Genomic DNA, 17,403 nt, shown 5'->3' on the forward strand with positions numbered 1-17,403 from the left:
ATCAAAAGAACAAAGAGGAGGCACGGCAGAAATGTAATAAACATTGAGACCACCATACAGTAATCATTACAGAATATTTTACATTTTTCTCCCTGATTCAATCATCTAATGTTTATTAATTCATAACCAGTTTTATTCCAACATTTATAATGATAAGTATGCAGATTTAAATCCCTAAATATGTAACCAACTCAATCCAATACATTAGTATCATTAAAGCAAAGTTAAATTCAACTACATACATTAGTGTTTAACCCAATTTGTCATACAATGCAGTTAAGTTCAAATCATAATACAAACTAGTAAAATCGGTATCTGTATAAGGAAACCAAGAAGATTAATCAAGCTTTTGTCTTCCCAGCAATCCAACTTGTGCAAGCATGTGGTAGCAGTGAAAAGGATGAACTCTCTTCTATGGCACACAGCTTCAAACATGTACATGCACCCCATCAGTTTTTGATTAAAGACTTTTGATACCAGCCACAAAGATTGAAGCATAACTCTAGCTTCATATTTTACTAATTCTCTGATGACAAACAGCAGCCAAACTGCATTTATCGTTCAGACTTTGAGTGTTACCTACATACCTAATATGGCTGTGGTGAGGTCTGGTCAATTTGGAAGGCTATTCTGGTATCTAAGTGCAAGTGATGTGTCATTTGGATCATTGTATTTGCTTTAACGCTAAACAGTGAATTTAGTTTAATATCAACAGAAAAAGATCTGCTTTTCAAAACATGTTTAAGCTTGGCAGTTGCTCATAGCTCATTTAGCAGCCAGTCGTTAGTAGGGCTGAATTATTTAGCCGAAATTAAAAAATGTGATTATTTTCAACCAGTACTGTTATTTTCCATTGCACTGACCAAAGCATGTAGATGTTTGACACCAGGGTATCTTTTTTTTTTTTTTTTTTTTTTTTTTTTATGACTTTGAATGCTTGCTTGTCCGGAGTCCATTGTTGCTGGACTCTTTTGCAACCTTTCAATGAAAAAGTTCTTACTTCTGCTATCATGCAAAGATTTCCCTTTCCCCTGCTGTGCAGCAGCAAAACCATCTTAAGTGTATTATTGCCATCTGAAGGGTTGGAGGGAGATATTTAGTGTCTTACTCTTCTTAAATGTGAGAGCCTTTGCTGTTAAGTTTTGCTAGATTGCAATTACATAGCAAATGCTATTATTTATACAGCTCTAGTTGTTAGGAACCTGGACCAGCATGGCTTTTCCAACTGGAAAATGATCTGAGACATGCTTTAAAAGTATAGATAGAGTAGGTTAAGATTAAGGCTTCCAGATGGACCTTGATCTCCAGAAAGTTTGTGAAATGGACTTAAATCAATTTCCATGTAGGAAATTGATTTAATTGATGGTTAAAAAAAAAGAAATCATTGTAGAGAAATTCCTACATGACATTTAAGCAAATATTATAGGGAATACATGTGCAAATTCCAGCTTATTCACCCGTGTGCATTAGAGTAAAAAAAAAGAAAATAAAAAAACATGTTCACCCAATTCGGTTGCTTGCTGTTTCAGTGAAATAAGAAAGTATAATAATTGAAGTAGAAAAATAAAAGCAGAGAAATGCTTACACTCAAAATCAATTCTAGATTAAAAAAAAAAGATAAAAAAGATTCTCTGTTAGGAGCCGTGCATTGCTTTAATATGCCAGACAAAACACAGCATGTCAAAATTCCTACAGGTGTTCATCTGCAAAAGTATTATTTTTACATTTATTTTTACAGATTACCTGAATTTCTGACTTCACCTCAAAGTAAAGTTCGGTAATATGGCAATTTATATTCATGGTTTTAGGCAAGAGACCAAAAGTGTAGTTTTTTTTTTTTTTTTTTTCTGAGTGGGGGGGTGAAATTCATCCAATGTCCAAGATTAGCATCTTTAATTAATTTAAAAAATGTGGTTTCCACTAAGTAGTAGTTAGGCAGCAGAGTTGGTTTCAGGGTAAACAGAACTAGTCTCTAGTACTGTCTGTCAGGTAAAAAAAAAAAAAAGAAAAGAAAAGAAACTTTTAAGGTTAGGGTTTTGGAATTTCCTGAATAATATAAAAATATTTGAGCCTGGTGAGCTTTGACCATATTTTCTTTGTTCTTTGATTCATTGTTTCACCGCTCAGCATAATTTTGCACTGCAAGAACTGACTGTTGCCTTTCCAACAAGTGCTTAAATGGATTTTTTGAATCATGCATTAGGGGGTCTTTATCGGACCCACTGCGGGAATAAAAAAAAAAAAAAAGTGAACTTTGAGAGTTTGAGAGGGAACAAAAACAGAGCTGAAAGATGTAGACAAGACAGACAAGCCAGAGAGTTTCAGGATCCATCGACAATGGCACAGTCAAATAAATTATAATTTGTTCTTAATTCTATTCAGAGTCAATATATTAAAAGAAATTAGAGCCATACAACATCTGAATATTGAAAGCAACATGTATTGAATTAATTATAATCCACTTTTCTATTGTAAGTAATAGTGATTTGTACTTTTAGGTGGTCTCAGTTTATAAAAAAAACTAGCAGATTTTCACAGATCTTCAGTTTCAACTGTCTTTTTTCTGAGTGTCTGACTGTAAAAGTGTTTTAACTTATTTTCTTCTGCTACAATAACTTTTAAAATAAAACTTCACATGGTTAAACCAATTTCAAGAGGACTTTAAGGATTTTGGAGGTTTGAGGCAATGACATTGGAATGGTTTTTGTTTAACTTTATTTTTAGAGGGTAGGTGAACCCTCATTAATAAAACATAAGCTGAGTGCCACAAAGGGAGACTCACACGGCTGCTGTATGGCTCAGTAATGTAAAGTTATATAAGGGATCATCCTTGAACACACTGGTTTAAAAATGCTGGTTAGGGGAAAAAAAGAAGAATTTGTGGTGACTTTCAAACAGACTGTGCTAGCAACAGGGTGCTTTTAAATTCCTTCATACCATGCCAGTTTGCTGGGTATCCAAGCTAATATAATAAGATCAGTCCTGATTTTATCCTTACCACTAGAGGAATTATGGTATATATATTGTTTTTTCTAATTCAAATGGGAGATTTGGTGTCATAATTTTAGCTTTAGGTTAACAATCTGCTGTGATAAGCTTTAAATCTGGCAATCCAAGCATAAATTATTCAATCTCCTGCAGCTTACAACTGTCTTCTCTGGTGCTTTATGTTTTTCTATTTCCCACTTTTTTATAATTCAACATTTTTCAATGTTTGTTTTAATACATCTAGAAAAGTGAAACTTTGTCAAAGTAATAATAAATCCCCTTTAAGGAAAACTCAATACCTGCTTCTCTGCATTTCCTTTCTTCTTTTTAACCTCCCCCTCATCCTCACTCTCCTCATCATCATCCTCTTCATCACCAGATTCATCCTCCTCCTCCTCCTCTTCATCATCCTCCTCCTCCTCTTCTTCTTCTTCTACATCCATGTCATCATCTTCTGCTGCTACTGGACCACTGTAGTCAGAAATCAGCAGAGCGCGCAAGCCATTGTCCAAAACGATATACCTGAGGAGCAGAAAAGGAAATGTAAAAAACCACAAAACATTTGAGGAACTCCAACATCACAACTTTCAAAGGCTTTTTTTTCCCCTCTCTCGTCCTTTTAAATCATGTATGACTTTGAAAGCTGCATCTTTAGCGCTCTGAGGCTTGTTCTGTGCTTCTTTTCAATAGCACACTTTTAGACTATGCACCACGGGGGCCTGGGGCACTGATGTGTGCTTAAAGCATGAAATCAGATCATAAGAATAAAATAATAACAATGAACTGATCCAGCTGGAGGAGAAGCTCAATATCATTTGGGAATTGGGCTTTTAGTAGATGTGGGTCATTTTCTCACAACATTCTTACAACACTCAACAGTTATGAACCAAGAAACCAGCACTCCTTGATAGAAGTCAGTGAATATAAAATGAAATCACACACTGTGGCAGGGAATAAACTAAAACTCTACAAGCTATGCACAGACACAGTGTTTGGAATGAGCTTAATGGCTCACTTCCCTGGACAGACTACTGTCATGGGGCAATGAGTGCAGTCTGCGGAGCCCAGAACGAACCCAGCGCGGCAGATAACCTTCAGAAGTCACATATTAAGTGAGCAGAATCCATATGTGAAATTTAATCTCATTACAACAACAGCTGTTCTATGACTTCAGAGGTTTGTTAGGGAACATAAATGAACAAACGGCATCTTAAAGATTGTGCAACACAGCATACAGGACTGGGACAAAGGTTGTACTGAATAGGGCTGGGTAGTAAGTCCTGAATCGATTCAATTTTGATTAATACAGTTCTAAATCAATTAATTTCAATTCGATCTGTATTTACAATAATGAAAGTGGTTCAACTGTGTTTCAAAAACTCATGTATTTTATTTTTTCCTGTCACATTAAACACAAAGTGCAAACTTGTAAATCTGACAGTTTAAACTTGAGATGTGAACAAAACTGTCTCTTAAGTGCAAACTTCTTTGTGAAAAGTGAAAAAGTTAAGCCTCACTCGAGCAAGCAGAATTGCACAAACCATATTTGTAGCGTTGTCTGTAACAACTACAGGGTGTTTGCCGGTCAGCCCCTATTTGTTGTCTTTAGTCAACCTATTGGCTATCTTTGCAGCTGTCTGGCTTGAAGTAAGCTTGAGTGCATCTTTCCTGCTCATTTGAATGTGAGCGTCACTTGCATCACTATAAAACTAAGACATTGATTTTGCAAAAATTTATCGGAATCGATTCAAAATCGATTAAATCGATTTTTTTACCCAGCCCTAGTAGGGAAGCACCCCAAAACAGTACTCTTCAATCCAAAAAAAAAAGGTTAACTGATCAGAAGAGAACAGTACAACTGGTACAAATGCATGTACATCAACCCAATGGTAAAACACAGCAGCATCATGCTGTGGGATACTTCCTTATATTAAGAACAGAGGAGCTGGAGGGTCAAAATAAATAGAGATCAATGCTTGAATCTTGCTGGGATTTTTTATCCCAGGAAGATCGGAAAAGTCCAGACTTAATTTAATAGATTTGATGTTGTTTTTTTTAGCAGTATATTGAACAGGCCATAGTGAAGCTTGGTACCTGTACTGTTTGGGGTCGCTGGGGGACTTGATGATCTCTCTGTCTCCAACATTGTCCTCCCTTCCTCCACCGTCCCCTTTAGCCCGGTTCTCCTCACAGGTTGCCGGGGCTTCGGCCTGGACCGAGCCCGGAGAGTCCGCCGCAGGGCTGTTTCTTGACTTGTTTGTTTGCGGCATCCTGGGGAGAAGTGATGACGCTTTTGTCCGGCGGGCTGACAGCAGGGCTTGGCTGTTAAACACAGGACAGCTCGGTGCTGCTGGGGGTTTAGTCCTTAAAGCGGCAACAAGCCGTGTCAGCCTGAACAGGGCAATGATGAAGACCCTTCAGGTAGGACAAATATAAAACAAACTATGTAAACACAAATAATAAGTAGGACTTTTGATACATGGAACAAGGGATTAAGGTCTAGCTTGTCACACATACAAAGCCTAAGCTTTCAACACAATAGAGCTATTCAGAGAGGCTGTCTGGTGCTTTTAACCCATTTAGTTTGATGTCAGCTAAAAAGCCTACCCGTCCTGAAACTGGCCCCACAACTCTACATAGAAAATAACACACAATACAGAGCAGGAAATGGATACAAGGGCGCCCCCTCCACTTAATAAAAGCTTAACAGGTGTAACACACGACTGGGCGAGACTGTTGTTTCTTTTAAAACAACTTTTATAAGATTAACTAGCCGGTATGTTGATAATAGATCCGTACCTTCTTCCTCGCCGTTAGCAGGGCTTCGGCATCATGTGAATTCCGGGTTCTCCAAAAAGCAGGGCTGTGATTGGCTGAGAGGATATCACGACGTGCGCTGGTTGGCTCTACAGAATCAGCGGGGCGGGACTTAGGTGGTCCCACGTGTGCGCCTGTCTGGCAGTCAGCAGTGGTTAGAGTGTAGTTGCCCAGAGATGGGACGTGCAGCGGCGACAGGGCGATGCCATCTGTTACCTATTATAGATGCCTGATTGAGAATGTCCTGCCGGTCTCTTGTCATCACCGCTTAATTTTATAATTGATCCTTTTGGAATCTAAATCAGCTTAGGAGGACTGAAAATGATAATTGTTTTTGTGAGCTTGCCCTGCTTCAAATGAAAGTTATGCAATATTACCAAACCTTTCTTCAAGTGCAAATGTTTAGGCCCTGGATGCTTTTTGGCCTGTAGGTGGCAGGCATAAGCCACAGGGAATGGGGAGATTTTACCTCCTATTAGATGCCTCTTCAGACATCAGTTATAGGTTAACGTTTCTGTTTCTTCAGTTATTTTTTTTTAAGCTTTCCAAGTCTGCTGAAGGTCTATTATGCATAGAAATCAGCTAAACAGAAAGCCTCCAGCTTAGTAAACAAATTGTGTCTCAATCCTTAAATCTGATCCAAATGGATAGAAACACACTCTTATCATGAATGAGCCACATTGACATTTGTCCAGTGCTCTTCTTCAGCCTTCACTCTGCAGAGTGTTGGCATTTCACCCCTCTGCTGTGCCAATATGTCCTCCCCCTCACTCACCGTCTCCTTCTCTCTCTCTCTCTCTCTCTCCCTCAGTCTGAAGCCAATCTGATTTGCCCCTGGGCCGGTGTTGGCAGAAAGAGGTGATAAACAGCAACCATGACAACCGGCGAGCCAGAAGAACGCCCGAGTTCTTGTATCCTAATGGCTTTCACTTGGCATCCCCTCCTCGTTTAATTCATCACGTCCAGCCTTCACCTGAGCTGATATTAAGGCTCTCGGGACAGATGAAGGTGGCACGGCTCTGCTGCACTTTGAGCTTTTCTCATCCAGTCTTTTTACGATAAGCCTCTGGCTCGTCTTATCAGCATGTGAGATGAAACACTAGTGTTAACACTAAAGCCTCCACATCACTTTAAACAGAGCTCTGGCATTAGACACTGAATAAATATTTCCTCAGTCTGATTAATATTAAAATGAATGTTAGACTTGCTGACAGGGTAAAGAGAAAGTACTGACCTGCAAATTAATGCAGTTCATTGAAAAAAGTATACACTTTTGAAGGTTTACACAATGTGTCACATCACAACCACAAGGTTCAATTAATTTTTTGGGGATATATATATATATCTGTGGATATCTAGGTCTGGACTTTCACTAGACTATTCTAGCAGAATATTGCAGTTTGATCTAAATTGCTCCATTGCAGCTCTGGCTGATGTTAAGGGCTATAATCCTGCTAGAAGGTGAACCTTTACCCATTTTCCTATGTTTGCGGCTCCTAAAAGGGTTTTCTTCCACCGTTGCCCAGCATTAAGCTAAATTCAGGTTTCTATAAATCTAGACATCTTTCATGAAGAACACAACAAATTATCACCAAAGCAGGATGCCGGCACCAACATCTTTGCTCTCAGAGGGTTTAACAGAACAGTTGTATTTATTCTTAGATTGGTTTTCACACAGGTACTCTAATTTGCTGAGAAGCACTAGAATAAAAATGGCTGAATATGAAGTGTAATCAAACTTTTCCATCCATTCATTTCTGTCACGCTTATCCCAGCTGGGATCGCAAGGGGTACTGGTGCCTATCTCCGGCTGTCAACAGGCGAGAGGCGGGGTACACCCTGGATAGGTCGCTAGTCCATCGCAGGGCAACACAGAGACAAACAACCATTCATGCACACACTCACACCTAAGGAGAATTTAGAGAAACCCATGAACCTAACAGTCATGTTTTTGGAGTGTGGGAGAAAGCCGGAGTACCTGGAGAAGATCCATTCATGCACAGGGAGAACATGCAAACTCCATGTACAGCAATGCTACCCACTGCATCCGTGATCACACTTTTTGGATTTTGAAACCATGGCTCTGAACACTATAAATATGTTTCCTTGCAGTAAAACAATAAATATGATTTCATGTATATGTATATATATATGTATATATACATATATATATATATATATATATTGTGGGAATATTTCTGAAGTGTGTTGTATGTGTTTTTTGTCAAACACATTCTTTTGATCAATAAGCCTCTCAAACTTTGCAGAGCCGAGTTGTACGACATGCATGCAAGCACAAAGCTTCTTGAAAGCATGGCCTCTGTAATGGGAAGGAAAACCAACTTATATGAGCTGTGCAAAGAGGCTTTTACGTGCCCTACCATGTGAAAACTTCCAGTGTCGCCGATTGATTGGACAGGCCTCTGCAAACCAAAAAACCTCCTCTTCTTAATGCCAGTGTATGGCCTTTTCATGAACAAGTATGTCCTATCATCAGGAATACTAGCGTGAGACATCCTAATTCCGTGTTCAGCCGCCCTCCCCCCTCTATCACAGTTTCTGTGCCCCTGCCTGTGACTGAGCCCAAATTGAAGTTCAGATTTGCCACCTCGGGCCTCCCTAGAAAAATTGTCTGTGTGCAAAATGCATTGTGGAAAGCAGCCGGCTGAATCACTGTAGGTATTATGAATTTGTCCCCTCCTCGGACAGCTTCCCGCAGAATTACTGGAGGCGGGTTGAGGGGGGGTTACCTTTAAGACTTCAAGGGGGCAAGGTTCCCATGGCAACTGATTTGAATCCTAATTAAAACAGGAGATTTGATTAAGTGGTGCAGCAACATGTGTGTCTGTGAGAGATCATGTGTGTGTGTGGGAGTTGGCATGTTCTTGTGAGTCACGGTGTAAATGAGGAGGGGGTGTTATGTGGCTATATGTGTGTATTTATGTGTGTAATCATAGGCCTGTGGGTAATCCTGTGAAACACTACAGTGTCTGCAGCATGTGTGCTCACATGTGTGCATGTGTTCAGTGTCTCCCAGGAGGCTTGTCCTTGCCTGCAGAACTACTGTGTGAATCAGAGGTGAGTCCTCTGGAGTTGCCCTCTGCTTTAATCTGGAGCTAATGACAGAACCACCTGCCCTCCTGGCCGTCCTCGTCCTCCTCCACATCTCACAAAACCTCAAATGCCCACCGCTCATTGTCTTCTCTCTCCCACAGCCGATCTGTTTATTTCCCCACCCTCCATCTGCCTCTCTTCTCCTTCAGTTGCTTTCTCCTTCTTAGTTTCATTCATACAAACAAAAAAGTGCTTTAACTTATTCAGTCATATGTTGTCAATATACTTAGAAAATACATTGAAGAAGTATTTGAGTTGAAATTCTGAGTTGGCTCTTGACAGTCTAACTGGTATGGCTTTTTTTGTCTCACTTAAATGTTTTAGATAATTAAATGTATATTCATATCCAACAATAACCTCACACATTACAAAGAGGTGTTTTAATGAGGATTTTATTCATTTTTGGAAATGACTTATTGAAACCTAAGTTGCCTATGGCAAGGTAATTGTTTTATGAACCTATAGTGGGAAAGGCAAAAATCACCCTGCTTAAGGTCATGCCATAGCATCTCAGTCGGATTTAAGTCAATAAATTGTCTAGACCACTCCAAAACCTTCCTTATGCTGTTTTTCAGGCATTCAGCTGTGCATTTGCCAGTGTGTGCTTCAGAATAATGCCCTACTCCAAATGCTTGAGGTTGACAACTGGACTTTTTCCATGAAAAGAGCAGCAATCATAATTCTGTCAATTACACCAAGTTTTCTATTGTCTAATCTGTGAAGCAATCCCTGATGAACTGCCTAATACAACTACCAGCATATTCTAAAAAAAAAAAAAAATGAAAAAAAAAAAAAAAAGCTATTTTAGATTCATGACAGATGGAGTGGGAAGCATATCCTCCAACAATTCAACTTCTAAAAACGTGTACCTCAAACATTTTGGGAAACCTTTCTGCTTTTATTTTTAGTCAGCAATGGATTTGTTCTTGGTACCTTGTGATTAATGAATATCTTAAGAAAGTTTATTTCTTAAGATTGAATCCTGAAGTCTGATGCAAGAGAGTCCTTTTCTTCATTTGTGGATAAAATATGTTATAAATATATCGGTTAAGTTCCAAATCCTTAGAACTGAATTTGCACCCCATTCCAGACTGACAGATGTCAATATCTTGACATTTGTCAAGACATTGATTACATTTCCAACCTGGATCAGGTTGGTTTGGACAGTTTTTTCTAAATGAAATAAATATTTAAAAACAAATTAGATTAACCCTATATCTGTCTAATAATAAAACACATTTGATTGTGTCAAACATATGTGTTAAAAAAGTAAAAGCAAAGGAAATGTTTACAGAAATGTATTTTAGAATTATTTAATGCAGTATAACACTGTTAAGCATATTAATTAGTCTGCATATACATACCTACATGTAAACCCTATAGCAGCAGAGAAATTGACTTGAGTGTACTAGTAATATAGTTTTGTTTTTAATTCTAAATAATGCATGAGGTTATAAAGTAACTTTGTAATGAACTAATGATGTATAACTTTACTTTAATTGGAATAGGGTGAAGGGGTAAAGGCTATATTATTACCTTGATAAAGGCACAGCCCATGCAGGCATATTTGTAATATATTAAAAAGTTAGAGTAGGCTCCAAATGTATTCATAGTAAAAAAATATTTCTGTTTTCATCAAATGAAGTATTTTAATAAATAACCTTCTGCCAAATTGTTCTTTATTATATTTTAAGTGGTTTCCTTTTTGCACACAAAAATGCTCAATAAATAACCAAAATTAAATGTAAGATAAACTTATACTTAGCAAAATATTTCTTTTGAAGTAGCTGTATTTAAGCCCACTGAAGTGCCAGCATACTCGAGTTAAACTGGCAAATATTTTGATTGCAAGTATGTCAAAATGTAAAAACCTCAGTGTTCTTGTTTTTACCGAGCATGCCTTTGCCTTCTTCCTCTCTCTATCATTCTTCAGCCTCCTGGGTAACAAGACACTGGGAGGAGCGGTGTAGACCCCTAAAGGAATCGAAGAATGCATTCAGGGACCCAAGGCAGTATGAAAACAACATGTAGCTTTAATATGATTTTTAAAGGACATCCGTGGATTGGCGTAGAGGAGGAACAATCCACGTCTTCCGTTTCTCTTGACGTGTTGCCTTGCCCTCAAGTCTCGAGTGTGTGCACTCGTGCATCCCTGTGGATATCTTGTGAGCAAGAACATAATTGGAGAGAGCCACAAAACAGAGATGACCACTTTTTGCAATATGTCCTCAGTGGAAGAGGAAGACGGAGAGAGCCTGTGGAGGGAAACAAAGTGGATTAAATCAAAGAAAGTGTGGTGGAGAAACCAGCCCAAATTAATAAGAGTCCACAGGAGAGTCAAAATAGGGAAGGGGAATGAAGGAAGAGATAAAAGAAAACAACTGGGTGGAGGTGTGTGTGTGTGTTTGTTTGGGTGTGTGTGTGGGGGCGGGTGAGGATGGGGTGGGGATGTGGGGGGTGTATAGGGAGTCTGAATATAATCAGAAAGAAATAATTCAGTCAGGACCAAGAGTCAGAATATGAAGAGAGGAGATGTGGTTGAAATGAAACAGCATGAATCCCCATCCATTTCAGCACTGGACAGCTCCAGCGACAGCACTAGGCCATTATAAATAGATCCCCTACTTTAGAGGCCGGTCAACCACCCCACCCCCAAAAAACTACTTTATGTGCTCAGAGCGGCTCCTTCCTCTAAAGAAAAGACACACAGGTATCTGATGGGGTCTGATAACCATCGTCTTTCAGTTCCTCTCCATTTGTTTTCTTCATTTAGGGAGCCTCCACGGTTCAACAGCGTCACCACAGTGAGCAAAGTCAATCTTTCTCCAACAGCTTCTCTTTATAATATGTTCTGCATGAGCTCAAGTTTCAAATTTTTCCCTCCCTAAATGGAAGTAATCGCAAACTTGTGTATGTTGCAGCACTTTTATATACACTGGATAAAAGTAAGACTTTTCGGAGCTATTATTGAAACATTTGAACTTTTTGTTGCAGTAAGGATAGTCATACAGAAAAAAAAAAGTTGTCTTTTTTTTAACCTAAAATAAAAATGCTTACTCTTATTGGCTCTGTTTCACACAGACTCAAAAACATACAAGTACAACCATTTACATAATTCACTAATATTTATATAAATGTCCCAAATAAGATTTTGAAAACATGCATTTCTTTTTCTACCATTAACATGATCTTGGCAAAGTTCGGTCTTAATATTCAACCACACCTCCCCGTAAATGTTGTAAAGCTAATTTATATCTTTCAGTCCTTGCCAATTTTTTTAAAGAATAGTGTTTATCACAGTTTAGGACTGGGTCATTACAGATGCTCAGTGTCCAAATGTCTCTAAGCTAGCTGCTTACTGGTCAGGTAGAAGAATTCGGTGCTAGTTTTTCCACATGCATCATTCCTTCAAGGCTTTAAGGTGCATTACTGCCTCTGAAAGCAAAATAGACTCATGATATGATGCCAACACCAGTTAGTAAGATCTTCTTCGGTTGGAAGTGGCAATTTGACTCCTGTATACACACGTATTAATACTGAAATGTCAGTCTTTCTTATCTGATCACAAGATCTCTCCAGAAGGCATTTTATTAATCTGTGAAGAAAATGAGCTAATATTGGTGAAGTTGTCAACTTTAAAGCATTTTTTTTCTTTTTCCTAGTTGGTACCCTATCAGCCTATGCTGATAATAAGCTGAATTCTTGGTGTTCAAACACTTTTTAATTTATAGTTTTGATTCCTTCCTGGCAGTTTTTAAATATCAAAAACACAAACCTTTGATATGATGGTGACAATCAACACTAACACATTTTTCACATGTGTTAGGGGTCAAAATACTAATACGGTAACTATGCTTTGGTGGTAGAGTGGTTAGCGCACAGTGGTTAGGGTTGGTATCCAGCCTGTGGTCCTTTGCCACATGTCTCTCCCCCTGCCAGCCTGGTATCCCCCCCCCCCCCCCCCCCCCCCAAAGGAAACACAAAAAATGTGACTCAAACTCTTACCATCTGATGAAAGAAAATTCATAGGGGGATTGAGAAAAAAAAATCTAAAAACTATCAAAGCCCAAGCTTACTACAACTGAAAAACACTTAAATTGTCATGTTTAGAAAAGACAGACTCTGCATCAGGGCAAGGTTATAATGTGGTGGTTCTCTTTTTTGTGCAGATAGTATTGGCGGGTGGACAGGCAGGTGAGGGAGGACAAAAGCAGACTGGTGATCAAAGGATTTTTTTTATACCTATGTAGAGGTCCAGGCTTGGACCTCTACAAGGAAACACAAACATGTAATTAGGAACTGGCTTTAAGGTTACTAAGAAAATACTTTGTTCGCTCAAATACCACCATGGAAGCAAGAAAGAACTGATGCCCTCCTTCTTGTTTCCATTCCTTAAGAAATGCTCTAATTAACGGCGATGGGGAGCCCCTGCCTGTCACAGCCTGCAGAGAAGAGAGAGAGAGAACCTGGGCCCGCACCCAGACCTGAGAGCATGACATAAACACACGGTATTTGTCGTCATCCCCATGGACTAAGAGGTTATCAAACAAACAAGAAGCAACAAACCCTCATTTGAATGCTGAAGGTTTTATGAATATATTATTTAGGGTTGTAGGAGACAAAGATTTAGGTTTTTGGCAATATGACAACAAATCTGTAAAAAAGTCATGGTAAAGCTCTCAAAATTGAAAAAAAAAAACTAATTGATGTTTGCTGTGATATGAATATTCCAGCCTTTAAATTGCCAAATTCTTTTAATATTTACATGCATGATGAGTGTATAAGTTAGCCTCAGACTTGCAATGTAGAATTCCTGCACGTTTTGAATGTTCAATCATGTGCATTGTGCATCAATGCTTATGCACTCTCAACAAGAACATGCATCCATGTGGCTGGGCATGCATTCATCCTCTGTCTCCGCCTGCTTGTTTCCACTGCAAGCTATCGTTAAGTAGTCTTGTGGGGAGGCTGTAATAAAGACTAATGCACCTGAGAGCCCTGAGATCTATAACCATCATCTACATCTTTCTGATATTACTGGAACCGTCTCTGTTGCTGTTTCTGATAGGAATCTCCAGGGAGAGCTTTCCCCTCCATGCTACTGGGAGGAACATGGTGGGGAGGGTGGAAGGAGTGGAGAGAGAGAGAAATGCACCTCTCCATTTCCTCAAGGTGATTCACCTTATAATGCACGCAGAAATCAATGTGAAATTGAACTGAAAATTGAACTTTCAGCTCAGTAACGTGGGAGACATGTTGTTATTAAATCTTTTTCTATAGCCGTGAAACTGGCCGACTGCTCTTTGGACGCCTGTGAATGTGTGTTTTCAACAATGCGGTGCCACAATATGTCTGATTGAGACCTACAGGAGACCCTAGGCTTTACGGTGGCCCCTGCAGCTGCCACTTGGAGGCATATGATGGAGCAGCAACCACCTAGCAAGCTGTGATTAGCCTAAGCAGGGAGCTAAATTCACTACAGGAGTGATTGCAGAGCTGGCCCAAGGCGAAAGCTAAGCAGGCTAGTTGGAGCTTTACTCCAACAGTGGGCCTCACTGAAACCTGAGACACTCACAAAAGTCTTGTTTACAAAAGTGTTTTTGTGTATATGTAACTCTCATAAATAAAATCCAGACAATTTTAAAACATTATGGAGTTGGGAACTTTAAATTATCATATAAACCTTAAAAAGATTACTTGCCTGAGCAACACAAATTTGGATATCTTTATCTCACATTGTAACCATAAACTGTATTAAATACAAATCAAATACATACAATAGAAGACAAATAGAGATTTTAAAGAAATTATTTTTATGGTTTAGTATAAATTGTTAATTGGATTTAGAGTTAGCATTTGGGGAACTTTACTGTGTAACTGACTCTATGTAACTGGAGGGTAAAACCCAAGCCAAGTATTCTTTAGTACTTGTGTTTAGCTCAATTCATCTGCCCATCTAGTCTGATCTGCTTCCCTATTTCTGTTAACCCTTTAAAGCCTGATCCAAGAATAAAACAAAACAGAAATTTCCCTTTTTTTGGTTTGAAATCCTTATTTGCCCTTTTAACAAAATATGTAAAAAGAAAAAACAGAAATACATTTTTGATATTAATAATTTATTACTATGCGATAAGTCAAGATTATTTTTTGTGTAGTCTTCTACTGGCTGTTTTCAGGTATATCTGATTGTGTACAATAGGATTTTGAGCAAAGTTTTTACCATTAAATATGCAAAAGGTGTCAGATGCAAAACATTTCAGAAAACGTATGTATCAAATATGATACATTTGGCATTATAGGGTTAAACAAAACCTCAAGAGCATAATGCTGCCACCACCATGTTAAATAGTGGGGGTAAAGTGTTCAGGGCGTGTAGTTTCCTACTCATGTCCATGTTCTTGTAGGATAAAAACATCACCATAGCTTTTGTTTAATCCAAGCCCCTTCAACTGATTTTTTTTAACCAATTTTCAACAAAGGGCATATTTTCAGAGTTCAGGTACTTTGTGTTGCTTGTGCACTATTTAGTAGTGGATCCAACTTTTTCCCCCTCGCAATTATAGCAGATTTGTATGTCAATCACTGTCAAGTGGAAACCTGTCAGCTCAGCTGCCTTATTCTTGAATGGCATGGCCATAAAGTAACATCTGCATAAAAAAAAAATTGAATAATTTTTATTTATATTATGTAATTCTGTGATTTACAGAAAAATTGGCTCTTTTAGATTTTTAAACCACTATTCCTTAAAATGTACAAAGAAACTTTGTAAAATGTCTTGCTTTTTGTTAAATTAATCTAACTGAACTTGAATTTCAATACTGAATGGATTAAATGAATCAACTTTCCACTGATGGCATATTCTGCTTTATTGAAATGCACCAGTAAAATACAATTACATTAAAAAGGTTAAAAAAAACTCAAACAAAATAAAAAAAAAAACAACCATAAAAGGAGTTTTCAGATGAGTTGTAGTTAAAGCTACAGTGTGTAATTTTCAGCGACATCTAGCGGTCAGACTGCAGACTGCAGCAACATGAACGTCTCCCCCCCACCGCTTCTCCCCCCCAACAGTACGGCGAGCGTTACGGGACAAAATGTCTTCCACGACGTCCGCATCACCTACCTTCTCAAGTGATGAGGTTTGTTTACATAGATAATTTTACAGATAGTATTTCATTAGTCTGTGTAGGGTATAGATTTCATGTAGACTTAAGATAATAAATATACCCGTTATTTTTTCTACGTCGTTGTGACGTTTTGGTGAGCTGCTTTGCATGGTGATATAAACAGACGAAGTAATTGTAGTCATTAGTTTAACAGCGAGATTGTGTTCGCTGGAAGAATATATATTCCCCGTTTACAGAGTCCAAGTCATGTTTGTGGCACGGGGGTTACAAGGCAAGGAAGAGGGCAGAGAGGCCGGGGTGAGCGTGCAGCTGGGGCCAGGCGAGAGAGGGGAGCCAGCGGGGTGAGAGCAGAGGAGGAAAGGCTTGAAGATCTCCAAAGGAGCCGGAGAGAAGTAACCGAGGTATATATCCAGAAAATTATTTTACAGAAAATTACTGAATCATTACCTGTGAAACGTCAGGGACGTTGCTGAATAAGTATACTGGAGAGTAACAGCATCATCACGCAGCATGTTATTGTTTTAGACAGGTCTGAGCATCCTGTACTCCAAAAACTGCAGTGATATTAGACAATTGTGTGTATAGGATTAATTACCTGTCCAAGAGAAAACTGGCAACTTGAGCGTCACTTTGAAAACCTTTTTCCTCCATCAGTGACTTCCATCGTGTAAATGCCGTGCCAATGTTGATCCGTGTTTTTTGTCGTTTCTTGTCACTCTTGCGTTTATTCTCGTCGTGTTTCCGCTTCTTAGATGACGGGGGTTCGGTGTCCGCCGCTTTTCGTTGTGATACAGAGTAGACATGATCCTCCATTCGTCTGATGTTTGGCCACACAGTGCCAAACAGTTTGCAAAGTCACTCACGCCTGCCGCCTTGTTTACCTTTCTTGTTACCGAGGCGCAGTATACCTGCTTCTTCTTCTTCTTTGGTTTCAGGCAGACTAAACGCTTCTCAGGCATAATACTGCCATCTACTGTTCAGTACCGTCTCAGTTCATCTCTCTCAACTTGCCGTAGTTATTTTCGAGCGTCATGGGAGATCTCGCAATCGCTAGTTTGTTGCCTCTGCGCTGCCGTAGCGCAAAGATGTCAGCCTCCATGGCTGCGAGACCCGCTCCTATGTAATTATAAATAACGAATTCTAAGGCAACGCAAATGTTATGGTTAAAAGGCTGAGCTCATAGGTGATGATAAATAACATAGTTATGTATAATATATTAAATTTCTGAATTTATATGCCTGTAATTATTACACACTGTAGCTTTAATACTAAAAAAAACCCCAACAACATTCTGCAGGGACCCCTAAACAAGCTTTGGTGGCTCCTGGGTTAGTGCTCCATCTGTTGCTCTACTTCA

At 38.9% G+C, this 17,403-nt stretch overlaps 1 protein-coding gene across 3 annotated transcripts in view; it reads right to left on the reverse strand.

The window, feature by feature from the left end:
• The window catches only part of nrd1a (nardilysin a (N-arginine dibasic convertase)), a 52,074-nt gene extending 46,150 nt beyond the window's left edge, over nucleotides 1–5,924 (reverse strand). The window contains exons 1-3 of one of the 3 annotated variants that reach the window (XM_038273659.1): nucleotides 5,788–5,924; nucleotides 5,083–5,403; nucleotides 3,288–3,510 (exon numbers count right to left, since the gene is read on the reverse strand). In XM_038273659.1, coding sequence (XP_038129587.1) covers nucleotides 3,288–3,510; nucleotides 5,083–5,258 — 399 coding nt within the window. In that variant the 5' untranslated portion in view covers nucleotides 5,259–5,403; nucleotides 5,788–5,924. Of the gene's footprint in view, nucleotides 1–3,287; nucleotides 3,511–5,082; nucleotides 5,404–5,787 lie in introns of those variants that run through there. The other 2 variants (XM_038273666.1, XM_038273675.1) reach the window with 2 other exon arrangements.
• Nucleotides 5,925–17,403: the final 11,479 nt, after the last annotated feature.

The sequence above is a fragment of the Cyprinodon tularosa genome, unplaced genomic scaffold (assembly GCF_016077235.1).
Source record: "Cyprinodon tularosa strain WSP-4 unplaced genomic scaffold, ASM1607723v1 ctg120, whole genome shotgun sequence".
Lineage (NCBI taxonomy): Eukaryota > Metazoa > Chordata > Actinopteri > Cyprinodontiformes > Cyprinodontidae > Cyprinodon > Cyprinodon tularosa.